This window comes from Malurus melanocephalus, unplaced genomic scaffold (assembly GCF_030028575.1).
Source record: "Malurus melanocephalus ecotype Western Australia unplaced genomic scaffold, MMel_1.1 scaffold_205, whole genome shotgun sequence".
NCBI lineage: Eukaryota > Metazoa > Chordata > Aves > Passeriformes > Maluridae > Malurus > Malurus melanocephalus.
In genome coordinates, this window is record NW_026623437.1 from 1,112,351 (window position 1) to 1,126,912 (window position 14,562).

Below are 14,562 nucleotides of genomic sequence, written 5' to 3' on the forward strand. Positions count from 1 at the left end.
CAGAATAGAGCTGGACAAATCCTGCACTACCTGTTCCAGGTTGCTTTGAGCAGGGGAGCTGGACTAGATGACACCCCAGAGGTCCATTCAAAGCAAAGCTGTTCCATTTCCCAATGTGCAGCTAACATATCCTTTCATACCAGGCACAGGTGCTCTCAGAACCTTTCTAGGAGAAGCAGAGTTAAGTGGAGGTGCTCATCCTTTTCTCTCCAGGGAAACAGCAGGGTCAATCACAAAATAGTAAGGATAAACCAGATTTCAGGGATAAACCTGATTTGTGTTTCCAAGGGTGCCCTCTGGGAAACAGAGAGAAGAACCTGACTCAGACTGAACCAGCACTTTCCAACCTGGCTGAACMGAGAACATCTCCCTGCTTGCATCAAGCTCAGACATGAAAAGGTCAGAGATCAAGAGAGCATTATTTCATGAAAAGATCAAAGGTAAAGTCTTGTCCCAAATGAAGGCAGCAGGAGCTCTCCTAATATCTCAGACATACAAAATCAAAAAGTCCTTCTCTGCTGAACAGTCCTGTCCCGTGAGATTGCAGGCATCCACCCCACAGTATCTTCTTCCTGAACTGCCACCTCAAAGTYATTTGGGTTTGCTTCCCTCCTCCAAGCTATTTGAAAGTCTCTCTGCATTGGTGGTCAGGTTCCTCTTTGATCAAGTTAACACATGGTCAGTGTCCAACCACTTGTTCTGGGRCCAGCACTGGTTTGCAGCTTACATGGGTTTTCCCTCCCTCCTGGCTGCATTTCCAGATGCTACAGAGCAGACCCAGCACCCCTGAGCCCATCCCAGGCTGCTYCAGGCTRAATGCAGCTCACTCAGGCTGTGCAWMSTGCCAAAGGAGAGCTCAGGGACGTCCTGCACTGCCACAGTCACATTTCCCAAGAAATAACCCTCACAAATCCTCAGGTGGCTGCACTTATTGAAACCCCTGCAGTTCCTGCAAAATTCTTTCTGAGTGTTTTTTCATTAATCACCGTATTAATGACCTCCATCCCAGCTAACATGTGCTTTCCTCTGGGCTGTGCAAGGGCAGCTCATCTGCACACAGAGTCACCATTGTCAGTGGACAGAGTGTGGGGCTGGAGCCAGGAATTTATGAGGTCTCATCCCCAGCCTGCCAGTGGCCTTCCGTGTGGCCTTGGAAAATAACACTTAGCATCTTTGTTTTTTTAGCTGTAAAATGGGAATAATAATCTTTATTCATTCACCTCAAAGAGGCGATGAGAGGATTTTATGCAGTGCTCAGTATTTAAATGTTTCCAAACAAATTTCAGAATAACCAGTCAGGGTTTTTTAATGCATGCTCAGCTCATCTCTTGCAACCTCCTCTGCACTTGGTGCTCGTGGTTGCTTTGCTTATTTCCCTGAGTATTCTAGAGCTAGCTGGATTACAGAGCTGTTACAACCAAAATAGGTCTAAGTGGAATAATTCGCACAAACATTGAATTATATTAATCTCAAATGTATCTGCAGTTGCCAAAATTTGGAACCAATCTTCCTACTACTGAAGTCAAAAAGGCAGAAGCGAGCCAGCTCATCTTTTTCCCATTTGAAGAAAAATGCACTGCATGTACCCTGTTTACTTATTTGCAACATCCCATCACATCAAAAAACCCTACGACTTTGGAAGACAATGTCAAGAAAAYGCAGAGAAATGCATTGTGGCTTCTGAAGCCAGCACAGATATGGAGCAGCCTTTGCAGAACACATTTTTCTACCCTAATGATGGAATTGATGAATGAGTGGGCAGCAGCAAGGCACAGTTGAAGCCTTCACATCAGTCTCTGGTACACCATTTGTTGGAAGGRCTAAGAGAGAAGTGGGGAGTCAGGGAAGGGCTGGCAGCTTCTGCAGACCCCTGCAAACCCAGCCCAGCCCCAGCCCAGCCCCTCTGCCTTCCACAGCTCCCAGCCACAGCCCAAGCCTGGTGCTCTTGGCCAGGCTCAGCCTGCCACCCCCTCAAAGTCCGGAGGTGAGAACTCACACAAACCGTTAATTCAGTAAAACCATGTCAGATCTTTTGAATTCATCCCTGAAGTAATTTCAGCATGTGATCACCAAGGAATATCTTGCRTGTTTTCATCTTGCCAGGGCAATTRATGCTATTCCTGAAATTACWGAAACTTCTGAATGTAGAATTGCCTGTGCTTGAGAATATTAAAAAATAAGTACATTTGAAGGAGTGGAGTACCTTCAAGCAAGAACCAGTGAAAGGTTGGTTGCTATGCAACTCAAGTATTGTCCATATTATTCTTATCAACAGATGACATATTGTATAAAATAATATAATCCTCTAAAAAACCCCACAATACAGTAGAATACTGCTCAGGGGTGGAGAATTGGCAACAGCTGAGAGTGCTGTCATAAACCTGACGTTGATGGTACATATTTCATCAATTACAGAACYATAATGTAATTATTATGATTATTTAAATGGCACCCTTGATAATATATACAAATTGCCTGCAGTGAAGCAAATGAATCTGAAGATATCAGCTCCACGCTTTCAAAAGAAATGCTTACTCAAACAAGAGTGGGATACCATTTTCATGTTGTGAAACGCTGTTGCTACATTCATGCACTGCTTTAGCTTGTGCAGGTATCCTTCTTTTTATTATRTACTTTGAATATATATATTCCTAAAATGGTTAGTGCTGGTGTGGGAGATAGTAAAGTCTGCAAAACTTCGGTTTAACTCCCCAGAACAGATTGAGAAAGTAAGAACTACGTGCCTCTTCTCTGCTTTTCCACTGCTAAATTATCCCAAACCTCTGAAGAAAAATCTCTCCTYCTACTCCCTGATACTACTGATCAGGAACTTTAAAAACAGGAAGAGAAAAGGATGTATTCTTATACAGCCATGCCATGCAGGTCCCTACACTGTAAAGCAGAGGAGCTCTGAAATTGTATCTTTTATGTATACATTTTATTATTTTYAGAAAGGCATAGATTGTCTTTCATGTAAACAAGAATCAGATATGGAAATGCGAGAAAAATTATCTTAGAGGCAAGCTTGTGATAGAATTATTCCACTGAAACCAGCAGGACAACTCAGAATGTAAAGCACTGTCCCCTGCAGGTTGTGGATTAGATCCCAGAAGCAGAATGTCCACAYGCAGATCCCACAGACCTGCAAATTCTGTTTTTGTGATGTGGCCAAAGCCCTGACAAAAAGTGATGGCTTCTGTCCTCTACCAGCATGTTTGAAATGCCCCATTCCTGTTTCCATGGACTCTGGTGTTGAATCTGATGGCAATAACAGGACACAGGTACTGAACAGATCAATACTTTTGAAACCCATTTAACAYTTTTTTCCTCTTTACCCAAGTTTTGCCTGTGGAGCAACCCCTTCCCCAGAAACTGAGAGAAAGAACAATTGATATTCTTAATTACAGATTTGACCTGCAGAGCTCTTGCCTTCTGGCACCTATTCCACAGGACTCCCATTTAACTTTAGGCACATGTGTAGCTCCACTGATAAGAAGCACAAATATAAATGAGTTCTTAGAAAGAGGMTGTAGCCCTCAGCATCTTGCAGAGTTGACGCTGTGTTTACTGTTACTCACATACAATTCTACCAGAACACGTTTTGTTTTCTTTAGGAACCAAAATGTTCTCTGTGTCTCATGGACTATTCCAAACAAATCTGAAAAGACAGACTGCCAGAGCTAAGCAGTAACTTCAAATGACACAGGGGAAACCCAGAAGAAATTGAAATTATTTGAAATGTAGAGTTCAAATGATAAACAGATATATATAWAAATGAAAGTTCTTTATATTCATAGACTGGTAAGGATAATATATGTGAATTAAAATACAAAACCAATGCATATCAYCATTAAATACACTGTTCATAAAAGAATGAAGTCTATAGATATTGATATCCTCCATTTAAATTAACCTTTCCTTACCTTGCCGTAGCTCAGCAGGATTATCCTCACCAAGACAACGTTAATGTGAGCACCCAGGGACTCATCATGATAAATCTCATTAACCTGCAAAAGAGTTCAGCACTTTAACAATGGTAACCATGAAGGTGGTGTTACAGCCAGACAACCACTTTGTGATCATATTTAAAACATGAAAAATTCTGTTAATGAGAGAGGGAAGAGGCTCTTCTTCCAAACTCTGTTGTAGCCTCCCAGCAGGTCATAATTCAGGGAATCATTTAAAATAAATACATAATCAGAGACTTCAGTTTAAGAGGTATCAAAATCCAGCCTAACTGGCCTTGGAGGTACCATGGTGCACCTACAGGATGCAGCTGAGCTGACCCATGCCTGCCCACTGGAGCCTGGAGCAGGGCAATCCAGGCAGAATCCCAAACATCTCTCTGCTGAGCAGGACCATGCACAGGGAAGGGGATGAGTGAGCAGAGAGATGGGACCTCTCTCCTGAGAGCCATTCACCAGATCAGCTCAGCTGCACCCTGTAACTCTTCCATCCGGGACCCATCACATCACACTCTGCCAAGAGGATGTGCCTCCCCCAAAAAGCTGCTCAGGYACATGGGCTGGCTTTATTGTGTGTCAAAACTCATCAGTGTTAAACTTTGCAAGCAGAACAAAAGCTACAAAATGCCAGCAAATTAAAATTGTCTTCTTTTTTAATACCCGAGCTACATCGCTGAACACGCACTTGGGGAAATCACCCCAGGAACACTGAAAAGAAAACTGTAAATATTTAGAGTAGAGAATGAAATGTGGATGAATAATGATTACTTAGGAAACACTGCTACAAGCAAGCTGGGCAAATATTAACTGTTAAAGAGGCTGATTTAAGAATTCAGTGATGAAGACTGCATGAGACTTGGCCAAATGGCAGGGGTTTAGCTTTACAAATTAGAAGAGGCAGATGAGATCCCTGCAAGGCAAGTTCCTTTCCTAAAACCTCCCTCCCTTGGTAAAGGTTGCACCAAACTGAACTGTTTTGCTGGCTGGACCTAGATTTCATTTGTTCTTGCAAACTAGATTTATTACTTCAAGCTAATAAATAATTTTCAGGGAACCTTTCATTTGAAACATGGTAAATAATGTCCTGCTACTTCAATCAGCCCCAGTTTTAATGGCCCATATTTTATCTCTTCAAAAATCATTAAAATTAAATACATCAGTGTAGGTTTTGCAAAGCAATCCCCACTGACATTTTAAAGTGAATTTTAATTTGTTTCATCAGTATTTTTTGACAGAAGAGCCTTATTTTATGCCTGGTAGGCATCCAAGTTTTCAACAGTCCTGAGTGTCCTGCTGAAGCAGCTCCAGGAGGAGGCTCACACTCTCCAGGGCACATGGGGAACCTTCTAGGGAATGCCTGGATCCAGGCTCATTTCTGGTTGATGAGCAAGCAGATCCTTGGATTAGGATGGTGGWTGAGGGGCCCATGGCTGTGAGTGGCTTCAGGGGATTCTGTTTCCATTGTGGTGTAGAAGCTGATTATGTTCAGATCTGCTTTGTAAACAAATCTAGAAATTTGATCTAGAAATCAGATCGTCTCTTTACATGTTTTAATGGGATTTCAGAAGACTAACGTTATATCCCGAAATTTTTAAAAAACTCTCTTATTTTTACTTTGAAGACCATTGCTGAATACAGGTAAGACATAAACACATTTTGCTTTACAAAAATTCTTTCACCCAGGAAAAARAGCCTTGTTGTCAAGGGAGGCAGGRATATTAATTTGCCTCCCYYTTTGTGTGRTGGGAAGAGAGCACTCACATCAAGGATATGAGGTCAAARTAAGCTGTAAACTACCTGCACATGAAATGAGTATTAAACAAAAACTGCTGTGTACAAGGACAGTAAACACAGCATGTAAATAAGTATTTAATTAGTTCATAAAGCATAATCCAAATTGGTGCACACCGCTCTCTCATTAACTTCCAGAATTTAACCTAAGCCTCTTTTAACAATAGCTGAGTAACCGAACAACTGTATCGCTGTTGTGTGCCAAAGGGAGACTTGGCTTGGAAAYGTTGATGGAACAGAATTAAAACACTGTTTGACTATTCATGCAAATGACATCTAACAAACAAACTGTGAATGAACAGAAAAGCACAAGCACTGTAAAAAGCCGCCTGGTTCTCTTGGGATGCTGGATTTTCTGCAAGACAGTGGGCCAATTCAAAGCTCTGGGTTTTGGTTTCATTAGTAAGAATGAGTCCAAGCCCTCTTCACACAGCATCTTTCTCTGAGCTAAGCTGTGGTTTGCTAGGAGTGTCTCACTGCACATGGATAATGTGCTGAAATAGATGCTTTTCTTTTTCTTCAGCACAGCCTAAATCACACCTGTTTGTTTCAAGAAGCTATCAGAAATACAAGACCCGAGCCAATGTTGTGCTCTCAAAGGCTCATGAAAAATGCGCACACTGAAAGTGTCACCACAGTCCCGAGCTCAGTTTCTGCACATTTCCACCTGTTATTTCAGCAGGAAAGCAGAGTCAAGCTGCTGCAGCTCAATGTAGAGGGCAGAAAATGATCAACCAGCCTGTGCAATCAGAAAGCTCCAGGCTTGAGAACAACTCAAAACTTTGAAACTTCCTGTTTGAAAGCAGAGMTAATCAGACAGTGGAGATACATGTTCAGATGTCTGTGCAATAAATACACACAGCTGTGAAAAAGAGTGAAAGCTCTTTTCCAGCACTGCATCTCCATGTACTTCAGCAGGACATCATGGTTCATACCAGCAGAAGAAAAGCCAGAGTTGGTGTCCTGTTGTTCTTAGATCAGTAAATCTAAAATTAAGTTTTTGCATAGGAAAAAAAAAGTGCACAGAGACCATCCCAAAATCACAGCTCCTGAACTGAAGGCAGTGAATGCATTAAATCTTGATAGATGTCCTACAGTGATTCAGCATTTACAGAGGGTGATGAAGAAGGCTGGGTAAATCTCAGAATTCAAAGCACAGTGAAAAACTGTAAAGAGGCTTTCATCAAGCTATTGTAGTTCGCTAACTATTTTGGGATATCTTTGGTTTCTTTTTCTGGGATATTTCAAAGGGAAACATGAATTTCTATTTAAAGTTYCTGTGTAGAAATCAGGCTGGCACAGATTGGTGCTACATAAGAAAAACGAAGACTTTATTTACTTTTTTCATCTGTCCCTCTCTGCTAATTTTATAATTCTTCTGCCTTGAGCRAGTTTCAAGTCAGCACAGTAAGCACATAGAATACATCAAAAAGCTAAAGGCAAGCCAAGAGCCTGTAAGGTGCCTGCTGCTTTGTAAAAGAAGGGCTGGAAAGTTTTGATTACTGAGCAAAGCAGGGCCCAGTCCTAAAAGGGAAAGTTGAAAGCTCCTGTAACACAAATAGTAATCAACAGCCTGCAGTTCTGCTAGTCTTGGTGCAGAGCAGGTTACCTGCGGATGGAGCTGGCAGGATATTTAGGGAAAGTCAGGGGGTTCCCTGGGTCCCTAATTAAACCAATGTGCCATAAGAGAATAACCYGCGTATTTTGGCAAACCATCAGCAAACTCATTCATGCAGTTTGAAGGAGTTCCCAGCCTCGCAGAGTTTGTCAGTCTCTGCCATGCAAGAGGCAGATCATTTCATCACAGCGTGGCTCCTGAACCATAAACCATGGGGTTGGTCCCGAGGCRGCTCCATGGATGGCTCCTCACGCCTGGGTGAGCGCCGTCCCTCGGGCTCTGAGCACACAGCCCTGMTGGACATTTAACATCTTCAACCCGGGGCTGCATCAGCATCAAACAGCCCTGAGCCAGCAGCAGCAGCCATCAGAGGGCACATCTGAACATTCGGAGCGGGCACAAACCAGGAGTCATCTGGTTTTGCAGCCACCACRAACTGCTGACCCATCCAAGCTGATTAGCCCGTGCTTTGATCACCCAGCATCCTCACACAGCTACTGCTGCAGAAACCACGGAGGGCTACGTGCTCCCAGGCAGAGCTGGGACCACGTGTGGATCTCTGCCAGAGTGATTCTGGAGGAGCTGGAGAGCATCAGCTCCTTCCCTGTGGGATGGCAGAGCTCCTGGCAAGCCATTGTTAGAGCCCAGCCCGAGATGCAGCTCATTCATCAGATCATAATTATCTGCAGCAAAGCCTCGGTGCCTGGTGGGCATCCAGTGATTGTCTACTTCTGTAAGAAACGTCTGTTTTGTATTACAGAATAGGAACCAGAAATGTCATGGTGGATACTGTGCACAAACTTCTGTAATCTGACCCTTCCAAAAGYGTTCCCCTCTCACTTTATTTTTCTGTGGTCCCACTTCAAACACCACTATGCTCTTCGATTTTCATCACCTCCTTTTATGCTTTTGAAGATCCCAAATGAGCATTTCTGACATTCCCAAAGCTTTATCTTAATCCCACAGGAATAACATTACATCAATTCCTCTGGTGGATGTACTATGGTCACACAGAAATTCATCAGGCAAAATCAAGGGCTCCTGGTCTTCCTTTCTAGTCCTTAGAAGGTATTTCCTCATTTCCTCAGAGAGGAACTCCTTTTTTTCCTGAAATCTTTGTTGAGCATTGCAAGGAGAAAAGAAGAATGAAAGCACACACCACACATGGAACTTAAAGGTCAAACTGTGATCTCACATTTGGAAAACATCTATCATTCTGCTCAAAACCACACACAACAGGCAGTTTTAGAAGAGCTTGGCAATGTACATTGCAAAACAGAGATAAGGATCTTGTATTTTCTATGCAAATATGAGTCCGAGTCCTGATTTACCTTCCCTGGTGTCAGAGGCAGTAGATGTTACCAAGTCCAAGTTAGCTGCTTCTGATCAAAATGAAAAACATTCCCCAGCAGATGTGCTGGCAAGGCACTAGGTAGCTTCATGTTACGGGTCTCTATCTCATCTTCRACTGTAACATTGGCTTTAGAAAGGTCATAGACTTTGTTTTCTGACTTCATGACTAATTTATTTTTCTTTGTTCCTCCCGCAGGCTCTTGGAACTTCTCATTCTTGCTCATAAGCCACTGCTGCAAGAAGTTTCTCTAAACACTGTAAATTACCTTTGCACCAACAGATTCAGTATTTTTCTGAATTACTGTCTCAAGATCATGTTAATAAAATCAACCATAGCATCATAAAACAATTAAGCAGAATGATTTATCACATTGCTGCAAGGGATAGGGGTGTGGTGTCAATGTAATAAACATGGTGACCTCTTCAAATCTAAGTGGTTTGGTTAAGAAAAGCATCCAGAATTTGAAAGCTGATCCTAATCATCCACACTCCATCACACGAACCACACTGTCAYAACACAAAAGTCCCTGGCTGAAACCTTTGTGGCTAAAGCTCATGTGGGTATTTGGAGTAAAGGAAAAAAAAAAATCTAACTTTCAACAGTACCTACCCTCTGCCTTGAGGACRGTACCAAAATTTGTGTGATGCTCTGTGCTAGGGCAGCAATGCACATTCCAGTTAATAATAATGAGCAATGCTTACCTAATCGACACTGGGTATAAAATCCCTATGAAAATGAGCCCAACCTGTAGGAGTTCTGAGAAGGTCTTTCCTGCAGGAGCCCCTGAAGGACAAATCACAGCCACAACTTCCACTGTAGGGTGGWAATCGAGATAATGAACAAAAACAACCTCATGGAGGCCTCTGCAGATACTGTTCACACCAGTCACAGCTACTGCTTTATAATGAACAGTCTAAAGGTGGAGTTAACTCACATACATGTATTTAAACTTTCAAACAAGCTGTAATTCAGCTACTGGCAGCTGAAGTCTCTCAGATGAATACAGTTGGACTTACATTTGTTATTTGTAGAACTTCTTAGAGTTAGCTCAGATTTAAAGTGCAGATATTAAAATAAACTGATTTTAAATAATGAGCATTGGAGCTTATGAATTATTTAATTTTCAAAAACCCAGTCAAATTCTACATTATTGAACTATCCTTGCTGTCTAAAAAAAAATGCCTTTTAGYTTAAAAAGCATGGTTCTGAAGACAGGGTGCACCATTATTTCAATGCATTCAATCATCACTTTCTTTTTAACAGCTTGAATTAGACATGCTTTCAGGTTTTTATCCAACTGWCAGTTAGAAACCGATGGCATTTCTGCCCTTTCCTCTCATTAGGGACTCGCTGTTCTGTACCTGCAAATCTTCATCCCTCATCAGCCACAGAYACCAGAGCAGAAATCTCATCTATAATAGTAGTATCATGTACATCCTATTAAAAAGGACAGATAATACATTCAGGAGCGCCTCAGGGCCACAATTTCAAAGACATGTGTAGTGCTGAAAGACGCAGGTGAAAGACTCCAGGGACTTTCCAAAGCCCCCAGCTACAYAACTCCCATTGATTGCAGTTATTCAAATGAAAAGTTGTTTAATGTATTTGTTCTGGAGTTGAAGTTTCACTTGAGGGTTGGGGGATACATATGCCCATGAGCTAATTTTTAAAACTGATTCTCACTGATTTCAAAGGCAGGTAAATGACTAAACACTCAGATAAATCTAGCCCAGAGTGAGGCATAAATCCTATTAAGGGTCTATCTCCCTTTGAAAGAACAGCAATTAGCACTTGCCTACTTTGAGGAGATGGGGGTTTAGTATTACTAATATTTTAGCCATATATTTATTACATGAATATATATATATATATATATATAAATATTGCAATATCAGTCCTTTTACAGTAGAGAAATGAAAAAGAAATGGAATTTTTTTACCCCTGAAAACTGCTTAATCCTGGAAACTACTTTTAAGCGGCTTATGAAATGATCAGAGAATTTCAGCACCGGGGCTGGCTACCAACAACACCCACTTTAGAATCACAGAACCATTTAGGAAAAGCTCTTTAAGATCATAAAGTCCAACCACCAACACCAGCACTGCCAAGGCCACCACTAAACCACATCCCCAAGTGCCACATCCAAACATTTAAACACCTCCAGGGATGGTGACTCCATCACTGCCCTGGGCAGATTGTTCCARTGCTTGASAACMCTTTCCRTGATGATTYTTCCAAATATCCAATCTGAACATCTCYTGGAGCAGCTAGAGGCCATGTCCAGGTCCCAGTGCAGAGTCTCCCACCCTCCAGCAGATCAACMCTCCCGTGCACCTTGCAGTCACCTGCACAGGCACTGAGGATGCACTCRATCCCCTCATCCAGACCATGGAAATCAAACAGTGCTGGCCCTGGGAGGCACCATTCTGGACTGGCCACCAGCTGGGTTTGGTTCCATTGCCCACCACCCCTTGGACTGACCATCCAGCCACTTTCCTTACCCTGTGACCAGCTCACCCATGGGAGCCATTCAGCTCAATGACATCCATCCAGCACCCTTCCCTTCCTCCCAAAGCATCCTGCACTGAAAACCGTTTCCTTCCCAAGCAACAAGTTAATTCTCCAGTGCCACTTCTAGCCTTTTCTAATATTTCCCAAACAATTGTACAAGCAGAGAGAATTACTGGGGGGTTGAGATGCCTTTTTGGAAATTGAATTACCTTCTATGTTCCTGAGTAACTACAGCGCTGCAAGATTCCACCCAAATATCTCTCCTCTGTGGCAATTCTCCTGCATGCTATAAATACAAAGTTAATTTGTGCAATGTGTGGGCTCACGCTTGGAAATGCAGAGGACTGTGCAGGCCAATATCCTTCCCAGGAAAAAACACAGCATGAAGTGCAAATGAAAGTGGTGCAGGCAAGAGGCAGCCGAGGGTCTCTAAAGCAAAAACAATGGCATATTTTCCAAAGGGGACTGAATGTCTCGATGGTGCTGAGCAGAGAGAAGAGAGGAGGTCAAGAGAAACCAGAGTTTTGTCTGAGGAAAAGACTGGAGGATGAAAAAGGGAGGCATGAGGCCGAGCTCACTGCAGTGGAACGGCTGGCGCACAGTCAGACGACACGTGGCTGCAGCCCAACGTGTTAAAAATCCTCTGGCATCTATCACCATTTGTTTGGGAGTGACTTCATTTCCAAACTTTGGGATAAATATTAGCACAGCTATTCAAGATAGCCAGGACACCCAGCCCCTGTTTTTTCTCACTTCATGGCTTTTAGGTGTGGACTGTAACACATCACTTAAGCTGCACAAAACAGATTTTACAGAATTTACAATCGTTGCACTGGGCTTGAAAAAAAAAAAAATTGTTTTGATTGGGTTGGTGGTAGGGTTCCACCCAAGAACCCTGGGAAAAGTTAGTTAAGGACAACTGTTCACGCCATCACACACAAAGAGATCAAGCACAGTGGGGAGAATCAGCCATGCTGGGAGTTGCCTCTGGGAAAGTAATGYCTTGCCCCAGGAGGGACGATTCACCTAGGATTTAACCTCAGAAATTCAACTATTTGGTCATCTGTTTTATCTCCAGTAATGCCTTCACTATTATTTTATTTTATTACCATGCATTTTTGATTTTCTGCTTACTACCTCGTTTGCATACAGAGCTAATTGATTCTATGCCTTGTTACACAGGGAAGCTAATTGATTACATCCTAAAACCAGCAGGGTACACAAAATCTGATGGTTATGGGAGGATCTTTAACTGGATATAAAAATATAGCTGGAATAGTTTGCAGCTGTCTCTTCTTTTTCAGTGACCTCGGACCCACACATCTCATCAGAAATACACTGAGACCCCAAACCCCAAGAGACCCCAAGGGCTTTTATATTGGGCTCATTTTCTGAAGTTAAACCCCCAACTACTCAAAGTGGCAGAAGAGAGGAGAATGGTGGAGTCACTGTGAATCTCAAGAAAGGAAACCAAAGCAGTGTTCCACACAGAATTCCACCCTGCACCCATCCAGCAAYGAGGGCAAGAGCTGGAGCTGCGCTGCCAAGGGGTGCACTGTGGTGTCCCTCGACACAATGCAGGTCCCCAGCACCCCCATCTGCAGTGACAAAACCCTCTTGAGCTCTCTGTGTTGGACCTGGAAACAGGACAGGTTACCATCACCACCTCTCTGCTAAAACACAGACTCTAGAAACCGGCTGAGTTCTGAAGAAGGAAAGAATAAGACAACACTGATGGCTGCCAGTGACCATCCAGAGCCTCTCTAGAGGYCTTGGGGATTTCAAACAGCTCCTCGAATTTGGGCACAAGGCATGGGACACATCCTCAGTCCCCAAAAGACATGTTTCTACCTCAGAGCTCTCAACAGAACAATTGCTGCCTGTGCCAAGAGCTGCCRTGCCCTGTGGGGATGGTTACACAGGCTGCACTTTCTAAACCACTCGCASAGACAGCCTGCTTAAGAGTTGTTATTTCTTGCAATTTGTGTCTTGGATGGTTTGCTAAAATTAGGAAAAAGTATATTCCAGAGATGGAACATTYATGGCTTCTTTACCATTACTGTATATTTTAATTCTTAAAAATAGATTTAAGTGACATGATAAGTAAAGAGTCCTGTTTAATCTATTTTGGCCTGTTTGCCACATTTCTGGTTTGGCCTGTTTGACTTGTTAATTTAGAGATGCATAAAACCATCTGTTTCACTGTAGACTTTGTTTTAAGCCTCAGAGGAAACAAACCACACAAATAAATGAAATTCACTRTGTCATTTCTGTTAGAATATATGCATTTACTGCCATCAGAGCAGACACCAAGTACCCCATAACTCTAATGTTGGGGCAGGTCTTTAACTATTTACAATGCTGTTATGAAAAGTCATAACTGAATTCATATCACACCAGGGATTTTCCTAAATTGTATTCCACCTCTCATTTAAAGTGAAAAACAGTGATATTCTGCACATTGCTAAAGGAACGTAATAAAGAAAGAAAATGAACAAGCTTCATAATTAAAAAAATATATCTTGGAAAAACTACATCCCAGGCAAATCTACCTAACAGCCTGGATTTCTGCCCCTGTGGTTTGTAAAGTGAAAGGAGTCACCTACAGGCTCATCCTCTTGACACGACTGTAAACTCCAGCAGTCACACTCCATTTGTCAGAAACAGAGCAGACCTACAATTTTTTACTCAACACTATTTCACTGAGAACACACATTCACTGAACCCAAAGCCTTCTCAGAACTKTGTTTTATTGGAAAAGACTCCTGCTCCAGATGAGAAGAAGAAGGAAGAAAGTCATCCYCAAATTAGTTGCCTATGGGGAGGCTACCACTTATTTCTATTTTTGGGGCAGGAGAATAAAATAYATTTTGATTTTCATCTGTAATAGGAATGATGTTTCAAGACCTGATTCTTTTCCAAAAAATAGTGTCTGGGGTACTAGAGGGCTGCTGCACTGTTATTTAGAAATAAAAAGTGACTCTTTCAAATATAATATTCCCTAGTGTCTCCTTTCATCACTCCTACACTATATAGTCTGTGCACAGACTATGGTTATGAAGATTAAATATTTAACTAAGGAAACCTAAAGATGTCAGTCATGGAGTAAATATTAAATCAATTTAAGAAAGCTCAGTGTTTCACTGCATAGCATTTTACTGCAGTGTGAACAAGGAGCAGGGAGGTGGCCTGGGACATAAATTGGCTGTTGAGAAATCAAAGAATTTAGCTGAGTAGTTTYAAAAATGTAAAAGCCAACTGTAATTTCTGTTAGAACCTTATTTGAAGACACTTCTCCAAACCGTGTTCCTCAGCAGGAAGCT

At 42.2% G+C, this 14,562-nt stretch overlaps 1 protein-coding gene across 2 annotated transcripts in view; it reads right to left on the minus strand.

The window, feature by feature from the left end:
• Positions 1 to 14,562, minus strand: part of LOC130577954 (A disintegrin and metalloproteinase with thrombospondin motifs 2-like) — a 169,797-nt gene that overhangs the window by 40,516 nt on the left and 114,719 nt on the right. For both annotated transcript variants that reach the window (XM_057373663.1, XM_057373661.1), the window contains exon 5: positions 3,924 to 4,007. In XM_057373663.1, coding sequence (XP_057229646.1) covers positions 3,924 to 4,007 — 84 coding nt within the window. The remainder of the gene's footprint in view (positions 1 to 3,923; positions 4,008 to 14,562) is intronic.